The sequence below is a fragment of the Papaver somniferum genome, chromosome 5, assembly GCF_003573695.1.
Source record: "Papaver somniferum cultivar HN1 chromosome 5, ASM357369v1, whole genome shotgun sequence".
Lineage (NCBI taxonomy): Eukaryota > Viridiplantae > Streptophyta > Magnoliopsida > Ranunculales > Papaveraceae > Papaver > Papaver somniferum.
In genome coordinates, this window is record NC_039362.1 from 196761009 (window position 1) to 196777793 (window position 16785).

Here is a 16785-nt window from a genome sequence, read left to right on the forward strand (position 1 = left end):
TATTTCTTCAGCCATGGCTTTTTTCCAACCTGCTGCTTCATATCTTCTTTGAAGCTCTTGGGTTCATTTCAGCATTTATAGCTGCAAGATATTTTCTATGCACAGCGGAAAAACGATCACAACTAACATAATATGTCAAAGGATAAGGCGTACCTGAGGACGATGATTGTGTAGGTTGAGTGGAAGGTGGACTATTCTCACATACTGTATGTGTCACAAAACCTTTCAGTATGCTAGAAGGAATTTTCTGACGTTTCCCTTTACCCATTTCACTGATGTTATTATCTATCATAACTTTGCCCGACGTTTCATTGGATGTATCATCCTGTTCAGTCTGCTCAGAATGTTCTTGAGTACTTGTTCGCAACTCCTCTGTTGCACCTTCAATACCAAGTTTTGTTTCATCACTTCTTTGTTGCTGCTGCATCTCAGGCTGCTGAGTTTCAATAACTTCTCTAGACAACCGTACTTCTTCACCATCCTCATCATCACTCCAACACGTCTCCATACTTGATGGAGCAATATTATTTGAATCCTCAACATTTTTTTTTATATATGGAAACTGGTGCTCATAAAAGTCCACATCTATTGACACTAAAAATTGTTTTGTGTCTAAGTCATACACTTGCCACGCCTTTTTACCAAATGGATAGCCAAGAAATACACACCTTCGTCCTCGGCTTGCAAACTTGTCTCCTTTACTATTTTGATTATGCACATAACACAAGCATCCAAACACTTTCAACTGATCATATGGAGGTACCTTGCCAAACATGATTTCATATGGAGTCTTGTTATTGAGTATAGGTGTTGGTGTTCGATTAATCAAGTATGCTGCAGTTAATGCACACTCCCCCCAGAATTGTATTGGAAAATTAGCTTGAAATCTCAAAGCTCTCGCAACATTCATTATATGCTGATGTTTTCTCTCAACTCTCCCATTTTGTTGGGGTGTGCCAACACAAGACGTTTCAAAAATAATTTCATTAGTCTGAAAATAGCCAAGCAAAGTATTAAATTCCGTTCCATTGTCACTTCTAACATTCTTGATTTCCTTGTTAAATTGACGTTTAATAAGAGCAATAAAGTTAAGGAAAACCAATTCAACTTCAGTTTTATTCTTGATCAAATAAATCCACACACCTCTTGAAAAATCATCAACTATTGTTAAAAAATAATGAGCTCCACAAGATGAGGGTGTCTTGTAAGGCCCCCATAAATCCAAGTGAACCAACTCAAATATGCAGATAGCTTTACTCTTACTATTAGGAAAACTACTTCGACGATGTTTTGCTCGTGGAAAAATATCACAAGCATCATTATTCTTCCTAACTAACCTACTCACAGTTGGTATCTTTTGTAATACTTTCTCTGCCGGATGTCCCATTCTTTGATGCCATAACTCGTACGAATCTCCCCGAACAGCAAGTACTTTAACTGAAGGAACACCACGAAACAGATATAGTCCACCTTGTCTCTCACCCACTCCAATCACCTTCCTCGTCAGCCGGTCCTGTATAAGACATAAATTGTTAGTACATTGCACAACACATGTTAACTCATCGATCATCTGTGTGACCGAGATGAGATTACATGTTATTTGAGGAACATAAAGAACATTGTGAAGCTTCAAACCACCAGGAAGAATCACAGTTCCTATCTTTTCAGAATTTGCAAACTTCCCATCTGGCAAGCCTATTGAGCATGCCGTAATATCTTTTACTTCTATCATGTCAGAAATATTACATGTGACATAATTCGTAGCCCCTGTATAAATAATCCAGGAAGTACGATTTTTTTTACCTTGCAAATGAAATTTAGATTTGTTTGAACTCAAATAGTCTAGCACTTGTTGAAGTTGTGTCGCAGTTACGCCAACCAAACCAGCTCCATCTGCAGAAGTAGTACCATTGTATGGATGTGCTGCTGGTGCATTCAGATTATTAACCCCAACAATTTGGCACTTCCATAACCTCTGCCACCTCTGCCCGATCCAAAATTACCGTGGCCTCTACCACCAGTTTTTCCACCTCTGCCAACTCCTCTACTACCACTGCTAACACCACTGCCACCACGGGATCGTTCACCCCACCATTCAGGGTAACCTATGATCTGGAAACACCCATCTTCAGAATGTCCAACTCTATTACAGTGCTTACAAAACTTTGTAGCATCATAAGTGCTTGTAGTTGTTGTCTGATCCTGCTGCACTTTAAACGTCATCACATTCTCCTGTGCCTCTTTAGACAGAAGAACATCTCCCATTCTCAATCTTTCAGAGTTCACCACAGCTTGATACGCAGCGTCAATAGTTGGTAAAGGGTCTCGTGCTAACAATTGTTCACGCAGTGAGCTGTACATACCATCCAGGCCGATCAAAAGTGGAGATAATCTTCTTCTCGCAGGATAGTTACCTGTGTTGCAATGTTACAGGTACAAAGACCACACTCACATTGTGGGATCTTCATATATGTCACCAACTCATCCCAGATTTTGTTTAATCTTCCATAATAGACAGCAACACTCTCCGATTTTCCTTGTTTACACTCACTTAAAGCAGATTTGAGTTGACAGATTCTTGTGCCACTAACAACACAAAATCGCTTCATTAAGTGTGTCCACAGCACACTCGCATCATCATAATCTCCTAACATTGATCTTATTGAAGAATCCATCGTGTTATTAATCCATGAAACCACCATTGATTGCACTGCGATCCATTCTTCCAATTGTTCAGGATTTGTTGGTTCTTTAATGGTGCCATCAACAAACCCAAATTTCCGTTTAGCTATCAGCGACCTTCTAATAGCTCTTGCCCATTCATCATAGTTTGTTCCTTTTAAAGAAATCAGAGTGATTAAAATACCATGACCATCACTGGATCCAAGATGGTATACCGGATTTTTCTTCGGCAAATCATGCTCCGGTTGTTTTCCCTTTTCTCCATCTTTTGATGTTTCTTCTACCATTCTGTTTAATGAAAAAAATAAATTGACTTTAGGGTTTTAGGGTTTTAACATGGCTCGATGCCATGTTAAATTCACGATAAGTACTTGGTTTCTCATTCATTAAATAGGATATTTATACAATCAATATCTTGGCCTGCAAGCCATAAACATTCCTGGAATAACTAACATTCCTAGAATAACTATTCTCAAAATATACGCTATTTCCTAATACCTTTGAACTCGAGTATTTCCTTCTGCCTCAACATGCAGCATAATGAGGTTGTGTGCGCATTGCGAATCTCTCCAAACTCACATAAAAAGGAAAAGAAAAGTGCAGAAAAGAGGAGGGAAAGACAACAACAGGAGCAGGAGCTTGCAACATTGCCAAGGATGATGACGATGAGTTCTAATTCTCACCTTCCAGATTTTGTTGAGGAGCTTGCAAAGCATATTGCCAAGGAGAATGACGACGAGGTGTAATTCTCTCCTGCCAGCTTTTGTCGAGGAGCTTGCAAAGCAATTTTTGTTCCATGTAATCTCGCTTTATTCTATCAATTAACTAGCATTCTGCACTTAGGTAAAAGAACTGGTTTCCTATTTTGCTGAAGAAAACGATGAAGATAGTTGCAGATGATTAGTAGATCATTTTCAGGCTTAACGTTACCAAGAAAAGGTCATAAAACTGAAGATATGTTGCTGCTGTCTTGAAGCTTTATTTTTCAAGCTATAGGATCATCTTGCTGTTGGTGGCTCAGGCAGAGTACATGCTCCATATAGTGTTTTCAAGGGAAAAGCTGCTCTCTCTTGGAGGAACCTTCCAAATACTGAATTTGAGCTTGAGAGATCTCCTGCATCACGACAGGTTCTGGTCGTCCTAATCAGAGGAGATTGCTTAAGGGGTCTGGTTTGAATTTGTGAACGTCACCATCACCATTACTGATACAAATGTTAGATTTTTTTACCAATCTATTTCACCCTCTGATTTTCAGTCTGTTGAGAGAAATTCACCTCTGGGGTGCAGCAATTGTCTTCAATGATGCTCACACAAGATGTAAGGTCAGAGACTCAGAGATATAAGTAGTTTTTGAGAACCAGACAGAAGCATAAAGACATGAAAAGTTGAAAACTTAACCAAACTAAAACTCAGATATCTTATACTTCCAAGTATTTACAATACCATCATTAACATCAAAGAAAGACAAACCAGAACTAAACTAAGCAAAACTAAAGACATCCCCATCTTCAAGAAGAGATATTCCTCCTCCACTTAATCAACTTCCTCAATGTTGGGTCCTGCACCCATTGAAAGACCCACGCCACCAAAACCATGCATGTCAGGTCCAGCACCACCTTGGTACCGGTTCGTTGTCTGAGTAGGTAGAGAAAACTTGCTCCTTCTTGGTGGGAATAGTGGTGTTTCATGGAATCAATGTAGTCATTACCCCTCCAGCTGCCTCGAGCCCAAGGGAGAGAGGAGTAACATCAAACAGCAAATCTCAACCCATGACCCGATCATATTGACTACCTAAAATCCCAGCCACCACAGCCGCTCCATATGCCACAGCTTCATCGGGATTAATACTCTTGCACAGTTCTTTCCCACTAAAGAACTCCTGCAACAACTGCTGTACTTTCGGAATCCTAGTTGATCCACCAACTAGAACAACATCATGCACATTTTTTTTGTCAATCTTAGCATCCCTCAAACACTTCTCCACAAGCTCCATACACTTCCTAAAAAGATCCATGTCCATCTCTTCAAATCTTGCACGAGTAATAGAAGTGTAGAAAACAACACCTTCATATAAAGAATCAATTTCAATTGCAGTCTGGGCAGTGGATGAAAGAGTCCTCTTCACCCTCTCACACGATGTTCTCAACCTTCTTAATGCCCTAGAATTTCCACTGATGTCCACCTTATTCTTCCTCTTAAACTCTTGCACAAAGTGATTCACCATCCTGTTATCGAAATCTTCCCCTCTAGATGGGTATCTCCAGCAGTAGTCTTCACTTCGAAAATACCCTCTTCATCAATATTCAGTAAGGAAACATCAAATGTGCCACCACCAAAGTCAAAAATAAGAACGTTCTTTTCCCCAGTACTTGACACCTTCTTATCAAGACCATATGCAATTGCAGCAGCAATTGAGGTTCATTGATAGTTTGCATCACATGAAGACCAGCAAGGACGCCAGCATCCATTGTAGCTTGACGTTGTGAAACATTGAAGTATGCAGGGACAGTAACAACAGCATTCTTTATAGAAGAACCAACATAAGCTTCCGCAATCTCACGCATTTTGATAACAACCATAGATGATATTTCTTCAGCTGAAAATTGCTTCTCTTCTCCTTCGTATGTGACCGTAATAATGGGTTGTTTACATGGTCCAGCAATAACCTTGAAAGGCCATAGCTTCATATCAGCTTGAACTGATGGATCTGAAACCCTCCTCCCTATCAAACGCTTTGCATCTACAAATGCCAGAAACCAGAAAAATTCAGTACAAACATTCACAATAATTCATAAACAAGAGTAATCCACTACAAGCACTATCAAACACAAGAAGATGCACAACAATTCAAGACCATCAAAAACAAAGTGGTGCAGACTCTTTTTTGCTGGATCGTTAAACTCAATCCAAACCAAAAACCAAGTTATTCAGAAATAACTGAAAGAAAATTAGAAAAGAATCAATGTCTTACCAAAAACGGTATTAACAAGATTCACAGCAACTTGATTTTTAGCAGCATCACCAATCAAACGTTCAGTATCAGTAAAAGCAACATAAGAAGGTGTTGTTCTATTTCCTTGATCATTAGCAATAATCTCAACTTTATCATGTTGCGATACTCCTACACATGAATATGTTGTACCCACCGATCGCTGGACTTTCCCCTTTTCCTGCCATTCTCCACTGCTATAATAGCTTGCAGACAAAAAAATTACTATAGTAATTTACAGACAAAAATTTGTTCACGGAAAAAAATTGTTTAAAATTTTTAAGAGATTTGTTATGAAAATTTTGTGAAGCTAATAATTTTGTGAGGACAGGGGAGGGGTTTCGACTATTTATTTATCTAAGAACTGGAATTTGATTCCAGAACTTTCTTGTATAATGCCAAATAGATAGTACTAGGACTAGGAAAAGGCAATCATCTAAACTAGGAAACAAACCAGAACTAGGAAAAACATAGCCTAATAAGAAACATAATAGGAAATAAAGAAATAATACTAGGACTAGGAAAAGGCAATCATCTAAACTAGGAAACAAACCAGAAATAACAAAAACAAGCCTAATAAGAAATATATATATAAAAGGAAATAAATAACTTATACTAATAAAGCTAGGACTAATTGTCAAGTTAGAAAAGTCAGAAACTGATCACAAAAAAGAAAGAAAGTAGAGAAACAATGTACTGCAGAAGTTAATGTAAAGATACCAAATACAATAGTTAGCTGTAACAGTGACAGTTACAAACAAGAATGTCACATGATAAAAAGTAGGAGAGCTACTAAGCTACCCACACCAAATTGGCAAAGTTAAGAAGAAAGAACAAAATATCATCTTTTGGATTTGAAAGAAAATCCAGTGCGTCTAAGGAATCAAGTTCATCACTGAGTTTCTGAATATGCAAATAGGAAGATTAAAAACAACTAAAAGAGAACAATGAGTTCCTTAGTAAACCTTACACTGTTTTCATTCCTTTCCTCTATTCAAAATTTGAAATGAGAAGATCACTTTACGTGTCTATCCAAGAGGGCGGTGGAAGTACTGTTGGCATTGGCTTTACCACAAACGGCAGGAACATCGCACCTGGATCATGTACATGTTTGTTATCCAAGCAGAGCTCTTTGAAGCTTCCGGTTTGAATATTAAACCCCCAAACCCAGTGCTTACAACCAAGAAAAACAACGTTTAGGTCAATCGGAGTGAAACCTAAAACTTGGATTAGTGCAATTTTACCAATTCGAGAACCCAATTCTGCGAAGATACTACCTACTGAAATACAATTGTGCAATATTTTCCAGTTGACCTCATTGAGCACCCCGAACACTCACAGTCATTTCCCTTGTTGTTCTAGTTTTAGCATAACAATCCTGCCTTCTCCCCAATACCACTACGAAAGATACCAAACCCTTCATCATCAATCTCAGTATCTGGCAAATTAATCAAATCATCAGTTTTATTTTTCTGATTGGGATTGCAAACTAACATTCTATGCGCCCCTCCAATCCAAAACCAAACACCATTAAGGATCAACTTGATAAAATTAGACCACACCCACTTAACAATTTCATCACAGGAAACTTCCATACTCCCAAGTGAGAAGAAAATATATCAACATTAAATTTCTTGGAAGGGTAATCAAATTCTGGGATACATACAACCTTATAACAACTTGCAAATGATGATGAATACTCAAAAAATATACCATTGACATCATATCCTTTCATCTGGGCACTAGGTGGTGAAGGAATTGAAACCCAATGCTGAGTTAGTTGATAACAAACATGATATATCCTCTGACCATCTGAATGTAATGAATAACAAAGTACCAAACCATTACTAAAACCTAACAGGAGTAACGCGGCGTTCATTAATTGAATAATATTGTATCCATGGAAGAGACTTGCTGTTAAGTTTGAACCATTTGAGAATGAAATAAGGGTTTGAGAGGTTAGATAACCATACCTTTGATAAAAATCTAAACTTAATAGATTGAATTCAGAGGAAGATAAGTAAAGATATACTTAGAACAAATATTTTGGAGGAATGACTTCCATAGAACTTGTGGAGATGAAACACTTCTATTTATATTAGAGATAAGTACATTGAGATAATAAGATATTCTAAATAAAGATAACTATCCCATGTTATTAGTCGGATCTTATTGTTGTTGGCCAGACTTGGTTGTTGAGTCTTCAGATTTGTTACTTGACTGAGTTGATTGAGAGATTCCAGGGTACACCACACTAACTGCCTTAACACCCCCTTCAAGTTGTACTGGAGTTTATGGATGTGCAACTTGTCTCTTATAAAGTGAATCCTTGGTGCAGACAAAATCTTTGTGAAAAATTTCTTGTTGATCTTTTGAACTTATGAAACGAACTTGTAACTGCCCCTCAAACTGTTGTATGAGAAAATTGGTGTTTCTCTTCAAATTCATAATGTGAGATAATCAAAGTACCTCTTCAAATGGTTGTGTGAGATAGTCGAAATACCTCTTCAATTGGTAGTACTGATCTGTGTTGGTTAACAAATGTAATTGGTAATGGTTACATGTGTTTTGGTATTGAAATTTGTTTAGAACTGGTTTTTAAGAATGTTTTTAATACCAGATCTAAAGTGTTGATACATGGCCTTGCCACTAGCTAGAGACATGTGAACAAGCTTGCTTAGCAGAAAACGGTGTTAATGGCGGTGGTGAATTGTTATGATTTGGTGATAGAGACTTGTGTTGCAGGTAAAATGGATGGATGATGTGAGTAAAGTAGGTGATGGAACTTGTGATATGGGTGAAAAACAAACACCTAAAGATGATGTAGAGTTTAAAACTCTCTGAAGTATTTTGATGAGCAGATAGGGGAATATTATTTCTTTCACAGTGGAAGAATGAGGGGATTTGAGTGTTTGGATGCTGATATGAAAGTGGTTTTGAAGTTTTTTTTTTTGAAGTTTTTTTTTAGTTTTTTTTTCGGTTTTTGAAAGAGAAGCGTGGGTTGGATCTCTGGCTGATACCAACTTATAACAGATATTTTGGAGGAATGACTTCCATAGAACTTGTGGAGATGAAACACTTCTATTTATATTAGAGATAAGTACATTGAGATAACAAGATATTCAAAATAAAGATAACTATCCCATGTTATTAGTCGGATCTTATTGTTGCTGACCAGACTTGGTTGTTGAGTCTTCATATTTGTTACTTGACTGAGTTGAGTTGATTGAGAGATTCCAGGGTACACCACACTAACTGCCTTAACACCCCCTTCAAGTTGTACTGGAGTTTACGGATGTGCAACTTGTCTCTTATAAAGTGAATCCTTGTTGCAGACAAAATCTTTGTGAAAAATTTCTTGTTGATCTTTTGAACTTATGAAACGAACTTGTAACTGCCCCTCAAACTGTTGTATGAGAAAATTGGTGTTTCTCTTCAAATTCATAATGTGAGATAATCAAAGTACCTCTTCAAATGGTTGTGTGAGATAGTCGAAATACCTCTTCAATTGGTAGTACTGATCTGTGTTGGTTAACAGATGTAATTGGTAATGGTTACATGTGTTTTGGTATTGAAATTTGTTTAGAACTGGTTTTTAAGAATGTTTTTAATACCAGATCTAAAGTGTTGATACATGGCCTTGCCACTAGCTAGAGACATGTGAACAAGCTTGCTTAGCAGAAAACGGTGTTAATGGCGGTGGTGAATTGTTATGATTTGGTGATAGAGACTTGTGTTGCAGGTAAAATGGATGGATGATGTGAGTAAAGTAGGTGATGGAACTTGTGATATGGGTGAAAAACAAACACCTAAAGATGATGTAGAGTTTAAAACTCTCTGAAGTATTTTGATGAGCAGATTAGGGGAATATTATTTCTTTCACAGTGGAAGAATGAGGGGATTTGAGTGTTTGGATGCTGATATGAAAGTGGTTTTGAAGTTTTTTTTTTGAAGTTTTTTTTTAGTTTTTTTTTCGGTTTTTGAAAGAGAAGCGTGGGTTGGATCTCTGGCTGATACCAACTTATAACAGATATTTTGGAGGAATGACTTCCATAGAACTTGTGGAGATGAAACACTTCTATTTATATTAGAGATAAGTACATTGAGATAACAAGATATTCAAAATAAAGATAACTATCCCATGTTATTAGTCGGATCTTATTGTTGCTGACCAGACTTGGTTGTTGAGTCTTCAGATTTGTTACTTGACTGAGTTGAGTTGGTTGAGAGATTCCAGGGTACACCACACTAACTGCCTTAACAGATATTAATCAAGATATCATCTGCTAGTGCCATAAGTTGAAGAAGCCATCCCCAATCAAATCAAATTGAGATCCTAAAACCCTAGAAAAATCCCCAAATTTTTTCTGTTTTGTTGTTCTAGACTTTTAGTGAAGTGAAAAAAACAAAAACAAAAACAAAAGGCTATATTTGAAGTCCAAGATATCACCCCAATGCATCAAAAAATGATAGACAGATGATCCAAGCCGATAAACAATGTGACTTCATTAATTGCCTTAACTTTTTAGTGGTTAGAATTTCACGCTGACACCTAAGGAGTTAGGACTGATTCCCAGCAGCCAACACTTTTTTCTCATATAAGTGCTTGAAGAACCCTTTAGGCTTTACGCTCATAGTAAATTTTCAATGCAATCCTAATATTCTGACGAAAATCTGGAAAAAAAATTACATTAGATTGGAAGAAATTAGGTGAAAGAATCAATCGAAAACGTAACTTAAAAACCTATTATCGTTCAAAATTTATATAGGATTTTTATAAAATTTATATATTTGGAAATCTCTTTTGATTATCTATGTGACGAGTACAGATAAGAATAAGAAATGTTTATTTTATGCAAAAAATTTCATTGCTTTCAAATTTAATATTGTTGAATGAGTCAAATTCATGTACATGCGTTCTCACTAGTAAACCAAAAGATAAGTCCATTCTTTCTTTTTTTTCGAAGAAAGGTTATATTAAAAATAAAACGCCTTTACAAAGTACAAAAAAAATCACTCACTCATAAAATCCTCCCAATTGCTCCAAATGAAACTAGGGGTAAAAAATTTGAAGGTATTGGTGTTGTAAGACCATGCCAATTGGTAAGGCTTGGAAAGCTTGATTACACACTTGAGCCAAATTCATATATATGATCACAAATTTGTGGTGCACTCGCATATGATCTCGTGATTGGGGTGCTCACATATATATGATCCGTTGTGCACAGTATGTTCATATACTCCATGTTACCTCAATATGGCTCAGGTGTCTCTTATGACATGGCCCAACAGTTAAGCGCGACAGTTGCGCATTACTGAGAATGTAGCCTGGCAAACGGAGCTGCATATGCCACGATGTAGCGCCAACATGGCTGAGACAACAAAGGATACTTATCAAATGCAATACGACGTGATAGTGTTGCATATCCTTACTCAGAGTTAGCCCAGCTCAAGGAAAGAGTAATGGATGGAATGCAAAGTCATGAGATGCCTTTGGCCTCGTTCCAAGCATTGGACAAAGCTTAGACGATGCATGTTCAACAGTGGCGTTGCCAAATGCGTCATTCATAATTATTGTTCGCCAATAAGTATGAAAGTGACGCATATGAAGCATGAAGTTGAATTAAGCAAGTCAAGACTCATTTGGCATGATATTTGGGTGTTGGCATCCAAATAAGCTAAGAGCATGATCGGGATGAATGAAGCGCAACCATTGTTGAATACATGGCATAAGTGCAAGTTGGATGAAGCGTAATCATTTTCGGATACTTGGCGTAGGCCAAGAGTGAGTGAAGCAAAATCATTGTTGAACATTGGCAGGGCCAAAGATCAGTGATGCATAATGATTGTTGGACTTGAGTTCAAGTTGTCAGTTGCGAGTGTGTGTGCATCACACACATTCCAAAGTGGAGGAGAAAGTTAGAGACGGTTATAAAGTGTCTTTATAACCGAGTTTGGCATGACCTAACCGTTTGAGACAGGTGTGGCGTCGATGTGCGAGCTAGCACTAAAATTAGCAGTTAAAAAGTAAGTTTGGCGGTTAGGGAATTTCCCATGGACATATGGATGTTCATGGGGCGTGCAAGAAAATTGCCTACGAAATGGCCCTGGTTCTTGGCATTATAATAGTTTAAGTGTTGAGGAACCACATTGCAGTAGAGAGCGAATTCTGCATTACCAAAATGTATGAACCAAACACGGTCATATTAAGAATGTGTGAAGGTTTACATGAAGGAACTAGGGTTGCACTGTGCCACTATTTATAGAGTAACCTGTTTCTTCTAAGAAGTGCTCTAGATGCCATTTTCGAAGCTTATAAGTTATAACCTCACGAGTAAGTCGGTGATCATCACAGTCGCGGGATACACTTAACATATTAACTATAATTGTCAGGAAAAGCCAAATTAAAATATAGTATTCAATCAAATTTTGGTGTGAACACATCGTAGTCACAGATAACATTAACATTAAGGAATGGCCAAGTGGGCTTTTGTCGGCGCTGGGCTAATTAAAAATTATACCTGGGCTAATTTATAACTATTGCGCCTCAGTCAAGGTTTTTATGAACGATTTTTTGGGATTATGGTTTTTTTGGGGACCATGGTTTTATTTTGGGTAAAGACATTCTAGGTCACCCCGTATTTAGTTATTTATTTAATACCTAATCTACCCTCTTAATTAATTTTAGGTTATGATTAGTGAATGATTTAGTTAAAAATAATTAGTGAGATTAAATTAAAAGATGGGTTTATTATTAGTTGAGTAGAATTATTGAGAGAGTAGAGTTAGAGAAGATGAAGGAGAAAAACATGAAAAATAAATTTTTTTTTCCAATTCACTAAGTTTGAGTATTCAAATGATGAAAACTCATCTGATTCTTCATCTCCATCCTCTCCTAGAATATTTGTTAATCTTCAAAATGATCCGAATTTGAACTGGATTTTGAACAGTTCGGTTACTTTATATGAAGAACAAGTGACCGAACTCATATGAAGCTGTAGTTCGGTTGCCCCGTGAGATGAATAACTAACCGAACTCATCTGAAAGTGTAGTTCGGTTACTTGTTCCAAACACGCAGGTTAACGAACTCTCCAATAATTTCTAGGAGATACAGCGTTATGTTCGGTTAGTTCTCAACTAACTGAACTTTGGTGTACAAAGTTCGGTTGGTTCGCAAACTGCATGCACTTTTGATCTAACCGAACTTTACGTAATATAAGAGTATATAAGTTTACAAAGTTCGGTTCTTTCGTAAACTTGAACCTAACAGCTAACCAACACAAACTCTGAGTTCGGTTTCTGCGATAAAAATATGAAGTTACCGAACTTAACAAACAAACAAAAATGTGAAGTTCCAGCATCTATTGGCTAAGTTCGGTTAATTTGGAACTCAACATAATGGCCACAACAACACAGTTCGGTTAAACTGTATTTGTTTTTTTTCCGGTTCTAAGGGTGGAGTTCGGTTACTTTGTAATTTTAAATTTTTTTGCGAAACAACCGAACAGAGAGTTCGGTAACTTAGTTTTAAATCCAATAGAACCGAATTGTTCTTCGTGTTCTTCATTTTCAAGAAGTTCGTTTAGTAAACTAGGGTTTTTTGGAAAATCGACCTAACCGAACATGGCTCTGTAACTCCTATTAAAACCCTATTTTGATGATTTCCATTCGATTGAAGCAATCAAAATCAAATTAAAGCGAAGGGTTTGTTGGAAAATACCTCCGGAGTGGTCCCATGGCAGAATCAGGTTGCAGATGGCGTCTTTTATACTCGATAAAATTATTATGTAACCGAACTTAATTGTGATTGCATTGATGTTGTTAAATTTCTTAAATAGGCTGTGGTGGTGGTGGTTGGTGGTGTGGTGGGAGGAGGTGGTGGTGGTAATCGTGGTTGGTGGTGGTGATAATCGAAGGTGGTGGTGGTGGTAATCGGCGTGGTGGACGGTGGTGGTGGTGGTGGTAGTCGGTGGTTGGTGGTGGTGATAATCGGAGGTGGTGGTGGTGGTAATCGGCGGTGGTGGGTGGTGGTGGTGGGAGGAGGTGGTGATTATATATATATATAGGTGGTTATTAGGTTGGTTTTAAATTAAATTACATTAAGAGTAGATTAGTCATTTCAACGTTTTAGGACACCCCTTATCACTATAGAGAAGGTGGCCTAATAAAATCATGGTCCCTCAATAAAACCTATGGTCCCTAAAAAATCATTCCTTTTTATACATTTTGGTGTGTTGGGGGCTAGATCCTAGATAAGCCACCCCACCTCGGTTGGATGGCTGTTAGGATAAGGGATATTTTAAGTATAGCGGTTGGTATAGCTTTGTGTTTGGTGCCAAAAGTCGTATTTATACAAATATAGGAAATACATTAAAGAGAAAATAACAGAAACTAATTAGGAAAACGAAACCAACTAAACACTCATAAATAATAATTATAATCCTTGATAACCAACCAACTAATACTGATATGATAATAATATCTTTAGCAGAGAGTACTCTTTTGTTGCTGTTGTTGCTGCTGCTTGGGAACCCGCAAAAGACTTTCTTTGAAATTCGCCATTCTGTTCGATGCATACATTTTATTCCTTGGCATACCATTGATTTCAACGTGCGTGAAATTCTTATTTTTCCTGAACAACAAGTCAATATAAAGAGGTATTAACAAAAATACCATCACCATGGGTCCTGTAGGGCGGGAAATCATCAATCGTTCTCCATGCAGTATAATTTTGCCTTCCTACAGTCATTACCTTACTAACTATGTCATCCAACCAAGACGTTTCACCTCCTGGGGCTTCAACTGTTGTATGCAAATCACTTTGTGTTCCTTCGTGGTAATGTCAAATCCAAATCCATACACTAGTGCCTCGTAGGGCCGAGGTGGAATTCGTTCTTCTATTGATGTTAAGATCAACGGAGTCTCTTCTCGGGTCATTGATGCTAAGATCCACGGAGTTTGTTCTCGGGTCATCACATTGCCTATGCGAAAAACAACAGGACCAAGGTAGTAATAGTTATAGTACGAACAGATCAAACCATTAACAGGTTTAAGCACATGTTCATCTTCATATAACTGCATCATCGATCTTCTAACACGTACTAGTTCCTTAATGAGATCCGCAAACCCGATAATATTTTCTTCAACTGTGCGAACTATCACCATGAATGTAGATGAGTTTGATCGTGTTTTTGTTCTCGAAAGATGTAAATCGATAAAGAAATTATCATTGCTAATCATCGATTGCCAACCTTTACTTACACATTTAAACCTGACGAGTGATTTCACCGGAAGCCAACTCAATATCTCACCATATATATTGTCGTCAAAATCACCACTATGTCTGATACTCTGTTGGAATATTTTCAACGCCGCTAACCAAAGGGGGGTCCTGGGGGGCATCGCCCCCCAGGCTGTGGTCGACCTGACAGGTCAGGTCGTGGGGGTCCAGGGGAGACCGTTTTGAAGAGAAGAAGACCGTTCTCTAAAGAAGACTCATGAACAAGGATATAAGCACATGGCCATTAACGTGCTTGGCTACAGAAGACATGATTTTATGAAATCAATATGTGTGGAGACTCCGGTTTTATCATAAGGGGTACTTGGTTCAAGACTGGTTTCACCATAGAACCTCGATAAGGCTTTGAGTTTCTTACACTAAGTGAAGGTTCAAATCCAAAAAATACCTATCATTTATGTGTTGATTTCAACGATGATGCTTAGTCTCAATTGTGCTTGAACTACGTTGGCTTGATCCCACTCGGGTACGTAGGCAGTCACTTCGGTGATGCAGTCACTCTGATTTAAAAGTTTTAACTTTGTTTTATGGTTTTTGAAAATAGGGGGAGAATGTTGGAATATTCCTAAGAGAAGAATTTTTTGAACTGAAGGTTTTATTTGGCCGATAAAAGCCTGTTCGAAAATTTCGAATCCAAAAGACACCATTGATGTCTGTTGATGAAGGAACCTGACGTTTCGTGAATAGAAACCTGTTGGCGAATAAAAAAAAAAAAACCTATTCCCAACAGGTGCAAAACCCTTTATAAATAGCTTCTCCCAGTTTCGTTTAACATATAAGAAAAATCAATCTGTTTTCTCTATTTCAAAAAGCATCATCAGAAATCTCTTTGTGTGTTCTTGATTGAATCAAGGGGTACAAACCTTGAATTCAGTTTTCGTTGCAGGGCTTTCATTGTATCCTGAAGGCAATATTTCGCATACCTGTTGTAATCGCCAATTGTTATTGGGAGGGTAGAAATATTTGTCTAAAAAAAATTTATACAAGCCTTGAAAGTTTTGGAGTGCAACACTTTCTTCTCTGTGTCATTCATCCTTTATGAAACCCAATTTTTTCCAACATACTCTTCATTAGTTTTTTTCTTCCATGCATGGTTTTTTTTCTTCGGATCATAAATACCCTGAAAGGGCTTTTCGGATCAGTATATATAAGAGTTATCAAATACATGTCGTTTCCTAAAAATACTGTCGTTTCCTAAAAAGAATAAAAAATTCCTTATGCATGGCTTTCCTGAATCAATACCAATTCCTCGCTGTCGACTTATACAACAGGCCTTTATCGATTTACAACGAGCAGAGAAAAAGGGAGACAAGAAACGTAGAAATAGAACATCTAGACCAGAAAATGGAGCGTCCAGAAAAGGAGGTTTCACAGGTAAAAATTATAATCATCGAAGGAAGAAAAACCAATATGCCAATGTTTTACTTAGTCAAAAATAAAGTCGGACAGTTATCTGTCAGATGTAAGATAATTTCCATAACATGGAATTATCTCATTGGGCCCAACTGATAATCTTGGGCTAATTGAAATGTTGCTAAACTTATTAGGTTTCATTAAGGAGTTATTTCCTAATTATTCTCTTCCTTGATGGACAGTCGAGATCAAAAATTGAAACTAAAATCTTAAGAACTTGGTCTTTTCTCTACCTATAAAAGAGACATAACAACCATCAATGTTGGGTCTAAGGAATTACTCATTATGGCTAAGGTCAAGAGAGAGAAACCATGACCTCCACAAAGGTATTACCGCTGCTCCAAAGATGATCGGTATCGTAACACGGACTAGCGCTATCAGGTATTCTCCATTAATAATTCTT

The 16785-nt window shown here is 37.4% G+C and overlaps 1 protein-coding gene and 1 pseudogene across 1 annotated transcript; both read right to left on the reverse strand.

Moving 5' to 3' along the window:
* Positions 1 to 37: 37 nt before the first annotated feature.
* On the reverse strand, positions 38 to 2969 carry LOC113280497. Its single transcript, XM_026529116.1, has 5 exons — positions 2552 to 2969; positions 2004 to 2414; positions 1804 to 1926; positions 1594 to 1695; positions 38 to 1437 (listed from the first exon to the last, which is right to left on the reverse strand). Exons 1-5 carry the CDS (start codon positions 2967 to 2969, stop codon positions 38 to 40), a joined length of 2454 nt encoding a protein of 817 aa, XP_026384901.1.
* Positions 2970 to 4369: 1400 nt separating this feature from the next.
* Positions 4370 to 14836, reverse strand: LOC113280498 (annotated as a pseudogene).
* Positions 14837 to 16785: the final 1949 nt, after the last annotated feature.